This window comes from Myotis nattereri (assembly GCF_964212035.1).
Source record: "Myotis nattereri genome assembly, chromosome: 12".
In the NCBI taxonomy this organism is placed as follows: Eukaryota; Metazoa; Chordata; class Mammalia; order Chiroptera; family Vespertilionidae; genus Myotis; species Myotis nattereri.
Genome location: NC_138087.1, coordinates 80463207 through 80477217, shown reverse-complemented (window position 1 = coordinate 80477217; position 14011 = coordinate 80463207). Strand labels below are relative to the sequence as shown.

Genomic DNA, 14011 nt, shown 5'->3' with positions numbered 1-14011 from the left:
AGTCTGAGGGCCAACACTCCATCCACTGGGCCAAACGGGCAAGGGCCCAGGTTTCTTTAAGAAACTTAGCTGAACTCCCATGTCAACAGAGGCTGGCTTAGGGCCCAGGTCAACAGAGGCTGGCTTAGGGCCCCAGGTTTCCCTGAAGAAGCTGGGTTGGAGTCTTAAGCTTCTCTCTGTAAGAGGCTAGTCCCCACGTCAGAGCCCTGGTGTTCTCTACTTTTTACTGTAAAGGTGCTATTAGTTAACAGGGGAGCGTCTCATTGACAGAAAACCCTTCTGGAACCCCTGCTGGCTATGCGCGTATGGGTGGGTTTGCATGTTTTTGTGCGAAGATTGCATGGCTATTGTTGGGTGCTTGGAGGGGCTATGGGTTCCCAGAAGTCTGTGTGCTAACCTGGGTAATTAGGCTGGAGGTATCTGGTTCTGAACTGATAGGCTGACGTAGTAAGAAACTCACCCGCCTGACTTAATGGCACACAGAACTTCGGCAAATCCTTAGAACAATTTCTCCCCGATGGCGCACATTCTGTGCGGGCAGACCCGCCTGTGCTGACCTCACAGCAAGCAGACACTGCCACGCTGACCTCACAGCAGGCAGACACTGCCACGCTGACCTCACAGCAGGCAGACACTGCCACGCAGCCAGACGCGGGTCCACCCGGCGCTGCCACCGACAGCCTGTGGCCGGAGAGGAGTCTTCGCCTCACAGGTGTGTGTGTGTGCCCTCCCCTCCGGTCGCCCGTGTCCTTTGACACACCCTCTGGTCCTCCCTGCCTTCCTGCTTCCCACCACCTTCCTTGGTGTGGGCACCAGGGGGTAGGTGCTTGCTGCACCCCTCATCCCCACTGGCCATTGCTGGGGTGCCAGGTCATTATTCTGAAGGCCCTGCGGTGGGGCAGGGCACCCGTGGGGCGTCTGAGAAGCAACCCTTCACGAAGCGCAGCTGACACAGGGCACGGCAGCCCCTAAGGGAGCCTGGCACCCACACGATCACGTGGCTGTTAAATATGTGACAGAAGGCCCAGGGGCAGGGGCGGAGGAGGGAGATCGCAGCTGAGCCTGCTGGTCAAGCCTCACTCACCGTAGGGGCTGCACAGGGGGTGCCTCCTGGCAGGACCGGGTGCTGCCCAGGAAGCGGTCTTGAACATGAACTACCACTAAACTGTCAGTATTTCTGTGGATATTTGATATTTTCCACCATAAAAAAGCTTTTCCAAAAATGGGGTGTGAGAATCAGGTTTCTGAGTGAGGCGCCACCAGATACTTGTGTGGCAGGACCTGGGAGCCTCCGTGCGGCCCGTGCCAGCGACTCTGGGTGAGGTCCCTGCCTGGCTGCCTTCCTCAGGCTGGCACAGGGGCCAGCCGCTCCCGGGAGGTGGGGACCAGAGCCTGGACCCTCTTCCTCTGAGGACCGGGGGGGTTCGTAGCCCCCCTTAGAGTGGGAGCCCCAGCGGAGACCCACAGGGGACAGCAGAGGCCCCAAGAGAAGCACGTGGGGTGGGGGGGGGGATGGGGGGCGTGGGCCTGGGCCCAGCCCGCCTCTGGGGAGAGCTGCTCCTGCAAGTGTTGGCTGTGCCGTGCCCAGCAGTAGGGAGCGGGGCCATCGGGCGGCCAGCCTGCCCAGCTTCTCTACAGGCAGGTTCCAGGGTGGAGCCCTGGGCCCCGTCTGTCCTGGAGGCTCCCCAGGACCCTGCCCTTTCACTCCGGCAGCCACGGGACCAGGGCCTGTCTCCTGGAGGCCTCTGGAGCAGTGAGGGATGAACGCACACTAGGCTGTGGGACCCTCCGGGGTGGGCCCCTCACCCACCCACCTGGCAAGGGCATCAGGCCTGTGCTCAGCTGTCCCAGCACCGCCGCCCGAGGCCACAGAGGAACAGCAACGGTCCAGCAGCCCACGTTCCTCCCCTCCCCCCGCCCCCGCCCAGCAGGGGCTCTGAGCCACTCTCATATCAAGTCTCCTGGGGAAAGGTATTTAATGCGGACAATGCCAGCTGGGCCTGCCTCTGCCAGGCTAACCCCAAACAGAAGGATCCAAACCCAAGGACAGGCTCCTGCCAGCCATGACCATGCACCAGGCTCCTGGTGCCATCCCTGCGTCAGTCATGAGCCCCAAGCCAAGCTGACCCCCACCCGGTGGCATCATCTCCGCCCCCGGCTCTCGCTGGTGCCTGGCTGCAGGAGCCAGGGCATGGCTTCAGGAATGTCCCACGCAGCCCTGGCAGCAGTCACGGGCAGGACCAGGGCCAGCTGCACCCAGTGCTGGGAGCCCAGCTCCTCAGAGGGGCCTCCAAGGCCGTGCTGGCGACCGTGGCGGCACTGCGGAGCCCTGGCCTGTCCTCCGGGGTCACACGTGACCCTGTGTCACACGTAGTCCAGGATCTCGGTCTCCATCTCATTCTCACTCCCATCCGACGGCTTGAAGTCCTCCTCCTCCTCCTCCTCGTCCTCCCCAGACTCGCCTGTCAGCTGCTCTTTCCTTCCGTCTCCGTCAGTCTTGGCCGGGCTGGAGAACAGGGCTGGGGCAGGAGACGGCGTGTCTCAAAGCAGCTCCTGCCCCAGGCTGGGCCCCTGGCCCCCAGAACCCCAGAACCGGCTCCTGGGCTCCGAGAACTGTGCCTGGGCTCCAGTAGGAGCTGCTGTGGAGTGTGGGTGCCGGGACCTGGCACGCAGGCACGTCGGGGACCGTGGAGCTGCGTGCTGTGCACACCTCTTCCCCAGAGGTGCCCGTGACTCCCAGGAGCGCCCATTCTGAGTGGTTTATGGGGAGGGCCCACAGCCCGGGTGAGGTGGTCGAGGGGCTGTGTCCCAAACAAGGCTAAGCAGCTCTGCTCCGTCAGCTCCATGGGGCAGGGCAGGCTCTGGGACACCCCCTCCCCCACCCCCGCCCCAAGCCTGGGAGAAGCCCTCTGGGAGGGGCCTCTTGCTTACTCTACCCCCCCACCCCCAGCCTCAGCCCAGCAGGTGCTCACTCCCCTCCTCAGGGACCCAGCTGCCAGGGCTCCCCCTGCCTCCACCCCCCCCCCACCCCCGGGCAAGCCCTGCAGGGTGACAGGACCTGACCCACTGCCCGACTCCCAGGAGGACAGACAGCCGCGCGCGCACACACACACACACACACACACAGAGCAGGAAGGCGTGAGGTGGAGGCAGGTATGAAGCGGTAACCATGACGGCAGCGGGCAGCCCAGGGCTGGCTCCAGGCCGGTGCTGGCTCACAGGCCTCCTCCCCCGGCGCTCACCAGGCCTCCGGGCGCGGATGATCTGCCGGATCATGAGGGACATGGCGTTGCGCAGGTCGTCGCTGGTCTTGGGGAGGCACCACCCGTCCCGCTCGGTGCAGGTCTCCTCAGCCCCGTCGTTGCGGTGAATGATCTTCTGCAACCTGGGGGGGCCAGGGGGGTTGGGGGGCGCATGGAGTTCCAGGCGGCTCCCGGCTAACAGGCCGGTGCGCAGCGTGGCCGAGGCTGTGCTTGGAAAAGCAGCGCTGAGCGCCAAGGGGCGAAGTGGAATGAGAACATGCAGGACCGCTGGGCCCTGGGCTGTGCTCCCCGACCCTCAGAGGCACCGAGCGGGGGTGCCCACCCCAAGGGCCGGGTGAGTGAGTGTCCACCCGCCCGCAGCTGCCCCCCGGCACCCCTCCCCGATACCTAAGCATCACTATGAACAACCAGATTGGAGGTTTCTGGGGTTCTAGTCGGTTCTGAAGGACTGAGCCACGTCACGAGCCCACACGTGGGCAGTGGAGGCCCGCACCCTGCCTGGGAGACAGCTGTGGCCCACGTGACCCAGACAGGGGCTCTCCAGGCAGCACCCGAGTCGCTGAGAGGGAGGCTGATGGGAATGAATCTGCGCAGGGAGCTCTGTGTCCCGGCAGGTTCGCAGCCCGACCCCTTCCCACGGCCCCACCCAGGCTTCGCGGCCCTCAAGGACGTACTCTTCCACGTTCAGGTCGCATAGCTGGTAGAACATCTGTCGGTACGGCGGCAAGGCGCCCTCCCGGAAGATGTAAACCGAGTCCTGGGGAAGAGGGGAGACAGGGGCCATGTCAGCGGGAGCCTTCCCCTGGGGCGGGCAGTGCTGGAGACCCCACCCTGGCACAGGAGTCAGCTGGTCCCTGCACCCAGGTGGGGCAGGCAGGCCGAAGCCAGAGCAGGTGTGCAGAAAGCCGCTCCGATGCCCCGGAGGTTCTGGGAGGGGGCCCTGGAGCCGAGAGCCTCCTGCCCGGCTGGGGCTGGGCTCTGCCGTGCTTGCTGCAGCCTGCCCTCCCCGGGCTCCAGGCACCCACCTTGAGCTTGTACTTGTTGGAGGCCGATTTCCGCGTGCCAGCTGCCCCGGATGGGCCCAGGCCCTGCTTCAGATCTTGCATGGTGACAAGCTGGTTGGCTGCTAGGGACAACAGCAGTGCTTGGGAATTCAGGGGTGCTACCCAGCCCCCTCCCCGAGGATTGCTGGAAGCACCCCCCACCCCCCTCAATCCAGAAGCCACCGTCCTCAGCATCGGTGGAGGCCCATCGCCCCAATTCGCAGAGCGAGCCGAGGCACTTACACGCCTTTTTGACGGTGATGGGGAGGCTGTAGTTGTAGGTGCTGCGCTTGGCCTTCACGGGCATCTCATTGGAGGTGTACCCTGAGGCAAGGGGGGGTGTCAGGTGCAGGTGGGCAGAGCCCCTCTGGCACAGGGCGCTGGCCTGGCGCGACCAGCCACCAGGGCTCCCTGGGGACAGCTCCCGAGACGGCCCGGGTGGAGCCACCGCGTTCCCGTGCGGGCCAGAGCTGGGGCCCTGGGCGCGGTCCTCGCTGCGGACACCGCTGGACGCCCGGCCTGCCCCCCGGGACCCACAGTAACGGGACTAACGAGTGAACGAGTGGCCGTGGCTCAGTAACGAGGGTCAGCGTGGAGCCAGGCCCGAGCGCGCACCCTCACGTCCCCCTCGCTTCAGCCCTCGCCTGGTGGCCTGCGCCCCGCCACGCGGCCGCGGGCCGATTACCAGAGCGCGCGGGACAGGAAGACGGGAGGGAGAGAGGTGTTGGTCATTTTTACCCGATTTCATTCCACAGCGGATTCGGAAATCAAGGACTTGGTAGATCTTGGCTTCCGGGTGCCTTCGGGGGTCGTACCCAAATCGAATCCACAGGCTTCTCCAGGGACCTGTTATCTGGAGGAGAGAAGGTGGGAGTGGGGAGGGGCCCAGGCCGGGCCCCGGCTCCGCAGATGCACAGGCCAGGTGCCTGCCTGGGGTGGGGGCAGCGACGGGGGGGTCACTCTGAAGAGTTGCAGACGCGGCTCTGCAGTCCCCCAGCTCTGCCACCTGTGGCTGGCCCTTCGGAAAGGTCACGTGATCTCCCAAGCCTCAGCCTTCCTGTCAGGTGGGGTGACACGAGCCTTCCTGTCAGGTGGGGTGAGACGAGGCCTGGAGCCCGGGCCACGTGCCGGCCATAGTCAGTGCTCGGCAAATGCGTCCCTGTCCTGAGGGAAAGCCCACGCGCAAGACAGACGGCGACTCTGTAAGTCTGGGCCTGGGCCCAGGTGCCCACCGTCACCACCCTGCATGGGGCCCTCGGCACGCACGGTCCCTTCCCCCAGCACCTCTGGAGCCCAGTAATGACACCCCATCTCCATGCACCTGGACTGAGTCCAAGGGGGATCTCCCCACTGAGCCCCACTCAACCCAGGGACGAGCTGGGGCCGGAGGCACTGTGGTCAGGGGCCGGGCTCTGCAGGCAGACGGGCGGGGCCCGTGGCTCTGCCACTCGCTGGCTGTGAACCGGCCCCTAGTCAGGCTCCGCGCCCGGCTCCTCCTCGCGGAGAGCAGGGGACCAGCTGCCACCCGGGGAGGCTGAGGTGCCCACCAGCACTCGACCAGTCACATCACGGTGTAGAATCCCTTTGCGTAAAGTTATGAAATTGCTCTTTAACCCTGAAATCACCCCAGGAGGCTGAGCGTGCTCTTGCAGAGCTCTGACGGCCTTTGGTGGGGGAGGGGGTGGGACAGGGCCACTGCTCTGGCTCTGAGGTCACCTTGGGGGACCAGCACGGCCCTGGTGGGAACCAAGGTGGCGGCTAGCCAGACACTCACCATGTAATAGGCCATGAAGGGCAGCAGGACCTTGAGCTTGTCAGGGTGGACGCTCATCTTGGCTCTGACGGCGTTGCGTGACCAGATGGGACGGATGTCAAACAGCTGGGGGGGGAGGGGGGGCGGCAAGGCAGAGGCTGAGATGAGCACAGCAGCCCGCCCGCCGGCGACTCCGCAGCGCGGTCTGGCCCCGGAGGACCCTTCCCCAAAGGAGTCGGTGGAGGGAGGGGGCTGAGCCAGCAGGGACCAGCCTCCAGGGCCGGGGCACATCGCTCATCCCTCCGCTCAGAAGCAGGCTGCACACCCAGCTCGTACCACGAGTGGCTGCAGGGCCAGGGTCCCGAAAGGACGAGGGACACAGCCTCTGTCCTTATGCAGCTCACAGGGCAGATGACCGAAGGAGCCGGAGCTCCGAACCCCGAGTTGGCACATCATGAAGGCCGAAGAGATGGCCTGGCCCAGGAGGACTAAAGGCCAGTGGGCTCACTCAGCGTGGCGGCCGGGCAGGAAGGGCCCTGAGCCAGGCAGGATTGGGCCGTGTCCAGAGGATGATGAGGAGCCTCGGACAGTGCCCTCCGCCTCCCCCACCACCCACCCCCCCAGTGATTGCTAAACACAGCATGGTGCCCAGTCTCTTTAAGAAGCACTCCGTCCCCCACGGACAGTGAACTGCAACCAGGGCGCGCCTCCGCCGGCAGGGAGGTGGCTTCACCGAGGACCTGCTGTCCACCCCTGCAGGACACCAGGAGCAGAGCCCAGCCGCATCCTCTCAGAACCGCAGCCAGAGGGCGGGGCGAGGGTGTCCGCCCAGGGCAGGCCCGGCCTCCGACTGGCACGCGGCAGGCTGTGCGCACACACCTGGCACGCGGCAAACCCACTAATGGAGGAGAGTTTCCAGGAACCGGAGCGCCACACGAAGTCCCATCTGAACAATGCACCGCTTGTTGGCCTCCCAAAGGGACCCATCAGAGAATTCTAAGTGTTTCAACCTTGCCAGTCGGGCGTACACTGGCATGGCTTTCAGACGTGACATCTAGAAGTGAGAACATGCCGTGTGCTAACGAACCAGTTAAAGAAGTGGGCACAGCCGACCGCAGAGTGAGGAGAGCCCCGCTGGGTCTCCAGGCGGCCGGAGTGGCGCTCACCTTCCTCAGCTCCTCCTCCACCTTGCGGTCCATGGGGTTGGTGCAGAGCCTGGTCCACGTCTGCACTGCAGCCTCCAGCGGCTGCTCGGGCACCTCATCCCCCTCGAAGTTGACAAAGATGGCGTTGTGGAGGCGTCGGGCCCTGCTCAGGCCGATCAGATTCTCGCCTGAGATGGGGGGGTTGTTGTAGCCTTCCCTGGGGGCAGAGAGGCCCATGAGAACCAGGCACAGGCCCGGCCAGACCAGGCAGGGAGCGCGCCAGGCCCGAGACGCCGGTGGCCTGTGTCTGTGCGCTTTTCCCTGGAATCTGGGTCAGGGAGAGGGTCTTAGCGCCCGAGACCTGTCTGTCCTCAGGCTGAGCACCGAGGAGAGGGCAGCGACCAGAGGCAGCTCGGAGAGGCTGGGCCTGCAGCTCTGAGCTGGGCCAGGCCGAAAGGTCCCAGCGGCTGAGTGTGGGGGAGGCTCCTGTCCCGAGGTGGTGGCCTCAGACTCATGCAAGCACCCACCTGCCAGTCAAAACTAGGAACCCAAAGGCCCTCAGGCCGGGATGGGGACGGAGCTGCCGCGCAGCCACACCGGCCCGATGGGTCCGCTGTCAGACCTCAGCTCCGCTCACTGACCCCGGTTCACTCACTCGGCCCTCCAACCACCTGCGAGGAGGCAGCACCCTCCTGTGCAGTCAGAGCCCAGGGTGAGGGGCCTGCCCAGAGGCCGCACGGTGCCGAGCGCCCAGCGGAGGTGGCCGACAGCATCCAGATGGAGAAACAATGTGTCACCGAGTGCCACGCCGCAGAGGCAAAAGCAAGGGTCCTGCCACCAGCCAGAGCACAGAACACACTCAGGCCAGCGGTCCCAGGTGCCCAGTGCCGCCTCTGTGAGGCGGGAGCCAGAGCGTCCGACCTGCACTAAAGCAGGGGACAGTGTGAGGAGACCCCACGAGCCCACCCCCAGCTCCAACAGCTACCGTCACATGGTGGTTTCCTCTCCTCGGCACCACCCCAAACTCACTGAATTATTCAGAGCGCCCTTCCACCTACGCCCTGCACGTCACACTTTGTTCAGGTGATTATTACCTTTTCAAGTGGTTTCCTTTAACTTTCAGTGAGTACGTGCCACCTGCTTATTTATGGGGAACAATGGCCTTCACACTGGGAAACAAAACTGTAATCTCAGGATCACATCTGTGCCTTTTTCAAAAACCGGGACTCCAGTAAAACCACCCTGCCAGAGCGGCAGTGTCCTGGGTCAGACACCCCGCTGGGCTCACTGCAGGGACAGGGCTCCCGCACCCACTCAGCCTCCGGGAGGAGGGACCCGCCAGGCCAGCCCCCCTCCTCGTGTTCCCGGCCCGGCAAGGCCAGCAGAGCAGAACAATCGATGGCAGCACTGGGAGAAAAGGCAGGTGCTTTCCATGTGCTGGGAATCCATGAACAGGGGTGAGGGCAGAGGGCCTGTGGGTCTGAGGGCAGCTGGCCCTCCTCCCTGGGACGCTGTGGGGACGCCGGGGCTCAGAGGACCTGACCGGGCCGGCTGTGGCCAACAATTAATCTGTAAATGCTCTCATAACCGTATCTTTGAACACTTAGGTGAGAGGAACTGGGATAAACACCTACAGGTGGGAGCGCTTGGCAAACAGGAAGAGAACATCTAAAATCATAATAGATTTTGCCAAACTGCTCACCAAAAAAGCTGACCTCATTTTGGGGTGAACCCTTAGTAGGAGGGTGTGCATTTTTGCACCTCAGGATGCACACTTCTGGGGTTGGGTCTTCAAGTCCAAAGTGACATCCAAATTCACTCTCCCTGGTGTGGGGGCAGCTCTGAGCACCGCCTCCGGGGGTGGGGGTGGGGGTGGGGGAGGCAGGGCCAGGGCTGGCTCTTCGCAGGGAGCCCAGCACCAGCTGCTCTCCCTGGAGGCACTAATCCATGGGCTTGAGCACAGCTGGCAGAAGGAGGTGACCCTCGGCTACCAAGTCAGCAGGCACTAAAGTCCTCCAACTTTTGGACGTTTAACATGCTAGGAACAATCCTTTGAGTATCACCACCTTGGGGCCATGTTTCAAACTATCTTTTTCCATTTGTTTCTCTGTTTTTCCTAATCTTGCTCCCCCAAAGTTTCATCCACTGGGTTGATAAATACTTGCAGAGGCCTCTCTTGGGCCAGACTGTCCTAGACACCAAGGTTACGACGGAGGGCAGGAGAGGCCAAATCGCTACCTCCACTGCTGGAAGCCACCCATTGTCTACACTATCGGGAAAGTGCAAACAAGGAACCTAGAAGGCTGTTGGACCTTGAGCTCTGGCAAGGGCCAAAGCTATGCACCGACAGTTGAGTCGAGACAATGCTGGCTCAAGCAATTTCCTGACCTAATCGTCTCAAAGTAAATCTTTACTAATATTTACTGACCTTTAAGATAGTCTGTCTGCTACCGGAATTGCATAAGGGCAATATGTGTATCTAAAATTAAATAAAAGGTTGGCAGGGCCTGGGCACCAGTGAAGCCCTTCCACTTGAGGTGGGCTCTCCGCCTGGCCCCCCGTTTCCAAATTCATATTTCTTGTCTAGTCTCATCATTTGCGCGCGGTCCTCCTCCAGGTCCTGAACCCAAGCCACACAGGACATGGATATCACAACTTCCACACGCCACAGAGCTTACACTGAAATTGAGACATTTGAGAAATGTTTATCTTTCTGTGTGTAATTAGAAAAAGTAATGCATGCAAACACACAGACAGTGTGCAATGCGCAATGCCTGGGGGTCAGAAGTCGGGGGCCCCGGGGCTGCCATGTGCCCTGGACCAGCCCCCGTTTGCAGAAACAAGCACAGCGCTTCTCTGAGAGATGCTACATCACTGGCTGTGAGGTGGCCACATTATTCTCCAATTGGGTGTTTTCAAACTCATGGTTTTTTATTTTTTTAATACCATTCTGTCTTGGCTGCTACACGAAGGAAACCCCACTCCTTCCTGTCACTGTATGGCTGGCTGGTCTCCAATATAAAGCCATGGCCCACCCAGACCTGCCTTGCCCATAGTCCCTGGGGTCTCCCCGACCTGCCAGTTGTCAAATGAAAGCATTCATTTCGTTTATACGGACGCAGCACTCTCATGGGCCTTTTGGGGCGCGCACAGCGGCGGGGCAGGGGGACGTCTGTGCTACGGACCACGATGCACATTACCTGGCGTTTCTAACGCTCAGCGCCAGGGAAACCACCTGAGTGAAGAGATACCGTCCCTGTGCTCAGGAGCCGTGTTCTCGCGAGCAGACACAGCGCCATGCACACGGTAAGCAAGAGCACAGCCACCACGAGAGCCAGCGATGGCTCCGGGAGATGCACACAGCTGGGGGGGACTGGGCTGGTTTCAGAGGTGCGTGTGGCACAGGGGGACAGGCACAGCAAGGATGAAAGATAAAGACGGCCAGGAGGTCACGGGCAGGGATGGGGACAGGGAGGCCAGCAGGGGATGGAAGGTGCTGGCTCAGAGGGGACGCCCATAGGTGGAACCTGACTACATGTTGTCATTACTGGTGACAGCAAGGTCCGGGGGGTGGCAATGACCCGGGACTAAACCCAACGGCCACTTCTCAGCTGGAACCAAGCCCCAGAGCCAGGGTCTCTGTCCTGTCAGGGCCCTCCAGCTCACAAGCACCCGGCCACCGCTCACCCAGGGCCTTCTCTGTACCTGGCCCTGTGCGGGAACTTCCTGCGCATCCGGCTCTGACCCTGACGCTGCGGGGCGGCTCACCGGTGCTGTGTCTCTGGGCGGTAGAAGTAGTCCGCTGGGGTGTCCAGCCGGGAGAAGATGGGCGGGGGGATGCAGAGCGGCAGCTCCTGGTGGAAGAAGTCCTCCTTCTCGGGCCTGACCATGAGCACCTTGTCGTACATGGACTTGTGCACGCCACCCACTTCCGTGTGCACAGCCAAGTACTGGAAGTCAGACATTCCTGGAAAGAGAGGAGATAGGTGGCCGGCGCCGCAGCCAGGGACCACTCTCCTGGCTGACCTGCCCAGGAAGGGGCAGTGCCACGCACCAACGCCCAGGCCTTCTTGGGGAGGTGCCGAGCCGGCCGAGTGGCGGAGGCTGCCAGGCCTGGGTGGCAGGAGCTGAAACCACACGCTTCCGAAATGCTCCCACGCACTGGGCTCTGTGCACCCCCGTCACGTGGATAAACGGCATTTGGGCTGGGGGTGGTTACGTGCTGTGAGAATGAAGTCTGGGTCAGCGCTTCTCACGAAGCAAGGTGCCCGTGACTCCCGGGGTCTTGCTAAATGCAGGATCTGGGATGGTGCGTTTCTAACAAGCTCCCAGGTGAGGCAGGGGCGCACCTGACTGGCGAGGTGCTGGCTCACTTAGAGATGGGAACGGAAATCACCGGCAAGCTTGTCCGCGCAAAAACAGCACAACGCACCAGAACGGCTGACAGTCAAAATGCCCAACCCTGGGTCCCAGGTCCAGGTCCTGCTTCAGTTTCTTTTCTTGTCTTTCCACCCCCTCCAACCTCCTCCATCATTACTCTCCTCAGAGTCTGAGAACCGCAGCTGCAACTAGAGGTTTCTCAGTGCCCCCATGTGGTGGGCCGGCCCTTAACAGGCACCATCTCCCTGAATCTTCACAAAGGGCTTCAGGAACTCAGGGCCCCCGTGTCTGGACAAGGAGACTGAGGCGGAGGGAAGCCCAGTGACCGGCACGAAGAACCTTGCGGAGCCCAGGAAGGCACAATGCCGAAGTCCGCAGCCGTCTCACGCCCCCTCCCCGCCTTCCTCCCTCCTCACTGGGGCTCCGAGGGTGGCAGACTTGAGTGAGGACTCCCCGGGAAGGCGGAGCAGGTTCCCCAACACGGGAGGGGGGGGTGCTGAGAACTGCAGGCCTGTGGTCAGTCTCACGTGGCCCACACAGTAACTCTGAAGGCTAGGGCACCGCTCATGGACCTCCAGGTTCTCTCAGGAGCCTCCCAAGGTCTGCAGGGAGCCGCTGCCGGAGGGAAGGGGCCCTCACCTCCCGCCCCGCAGGCCTGTGCATTCCTGGCTCCCTTCACTGGTGTGGCGGACCCGCCAGGCTCCTGCAGGCATTGGGGACACTGCCCTGAGAGACCCGAGTTCGGTGAGCGTGCACCTGCGGTTACCTTGAAATCTGTAAACGGTGGGGACGATGCCAAGGATATCCACGTCAAAGGTGACCTGGGGGCGGGCCTCGGGCCCCGGCAGCCCCTCCTGCCGCTTGGTCTTCCTCCGGACCCGGAGCAGCAGGCTGCTGGTACTGAAGCGATTGGCGCACACGGGGTGGCAGTAGGGGTCCTTGGGCCGGAAGTAGAGCTCCAGCCTCTTGGTGGGGTCTCCGTAGATCTGTGCCGAGGCCAAGGGAGACCGGTGAAGCCGTGGCCAGCTAAGTGGCCGGCAGGGGGCTGTACCTCTCCCAGCAGGAGCCTGCCTGGTATGACCCAGGTGACAGAAAGGGCCAGGAGCTCATGTTTCGTGCAGAGCTCTTAGTTCCCCAAAGGCTCACTTGCAAACCCGAGCATCGCAGTTGTTATGTGGCAGAGGAAATGGGGGGCGGGGGTGCCTCTTCCTTCTCCGCGGCTGCCAGCTGAGCTGGGGTTCAGCGAGGGCCTCGACTGCGACATTTCAAGGCCTGGCGCGTGTAAAGCACTCACACAGAGCCTGGCACAAGGGGAGAACTCCTCCCAGCCCCCCTAGTTCCTGGGCGGCCTTGAACTGCCTCGCTTTCCTTGCAAAGTGCTCCTTGCAAAGCGCGGGCAATGACAGTTCCCGCCCCGCAGGGTGCCAATGAGGACAGAAAGCCTGGTACAGAAGAGTGACTGTTACTACTTCAACTCTAACCACTGAGCCCTTCGTCCGCACCCCGCAGGGAGGTCAGCGGATTAGGCTCTTAATCCTCGGGAGCCTCCGTGTTCCACTCCTGCGGGGCTGCGGCTCATCTGAATGTGGGGTGCAAAGGACACCCCGTTCCCCTCTGATCTCCCCGACAGTCCTTTCCCTCTGCTTCCAGGAACAACGGTCTGTTCCCCGGTCCGCCCACGGTCCGCACCAGCGCCTGCCCAGGGCTCCGTTGCCAAGGAAACCACGCTATTCCCCCGGGTGACCCCGCCCCTCCGGCCGCGGTCCCACGGCTCCGTCCCTCCCCCGCGGTCCCGGGGACTCCCCCTTCCGCACCCGAGAAACGCCTTCCTCGCCGCCCAGGGTGGACAGCATCTTGGACACGTCGCGCACCACGCCCGGGTACTCCACGCACACCATGCGCTGCTCGCGCCGCAGCTCCACGGGGATGGCGGCCCCCGGTCCCTCGTCGGCTGCCATCCCTGCGGGTCTGGCCCAGCCCCCGCGGTCCGTGCCTCCACGTGCGCCCAGAGGCTTCGTTTCGATGGTTCCGCGAAGGATTCGTTCCGGCCTCCCTCACCGCTCGCGTCTCTCTAAATCCCTGGGCTCCCAGGCGTCGGGAAGCAAAGGTCCGAGGGAAGGCCCCGCGGTTTCGCGGTAAACTACCACTCGGTGCTCGCCATTGTGTTTTTAAAAAGTAAGGGGTTTGCCCGAGGGGCGGGGCAAGGGCCTTTCTCTTGCACGTACCCACGGCGGACCCAGAAGCTGATAGGTCACCGCCCAGCTCGCTCTCGACCTTAGCCAATGAGAATCCAAAGACCGAGCTGCTCTTAGCCAATGAGCAGCCCGGCGGAAGCCTGGTTCCACCCCTTCTGCCCGCTGCCTAGTTTTAGCCACTAAGGAATCAGGACTAGGCCGAGTCCCCGCCCCTTCTTCGGTTCCACCCTAT

The 14011-nt window shown here is 62.7% G+C and overlaps 1 protein-coding gene across 3 annotated transcripts; it reads right to left on the bottom strand.

Annotated features, from left to right (window-relative positions):
* Window positions 1-1952: 1952 nt before the first annotated feature.
* On the bottom strand, window positions 1953-13761 carry GTF3C5 (general transcription factor IIIC subunit 5; the record flags this gene model as incomplete). Of its 3 annotated transcripts, none has more annotated exons than XM_081103486.1 (11): window positions 1953-2519; window positions 3243-3385; window positions 3938-4020; window positions 4289-4386; window positions 4550-4630; window positions 5045-5159; window positions 6081-6185; window positions 7226-7421; window positions 10973-11171; window positions 12351-12570; window positions 13399-13761. In XM_081103486.1, the coding sequence occupies 11 exons, from the start codon at window positions 13540-13542 to the stop codon at window positions 2365-2367; spliced, it is 1539 nt and encodes a 512-aa protein (XP_080959612.1). In that variant the 3' UTR covers window positions 1953-2364. The 3 variants fall into 3 exon arrangements, with proteins under 3 accessions (XP_080959612.1, XP_080959613.1, XP_080959611.1); XM_081103487.1 differs by having other exon boundaries at window positions 10910-11171; window positions 13399-13657; XM_081103485.1 differs by having other exon boundaries at window positions 4289-4389; window positions 13399-13542.
* Window positions 13762-14011: the final 250 nt, after the last annotated feature.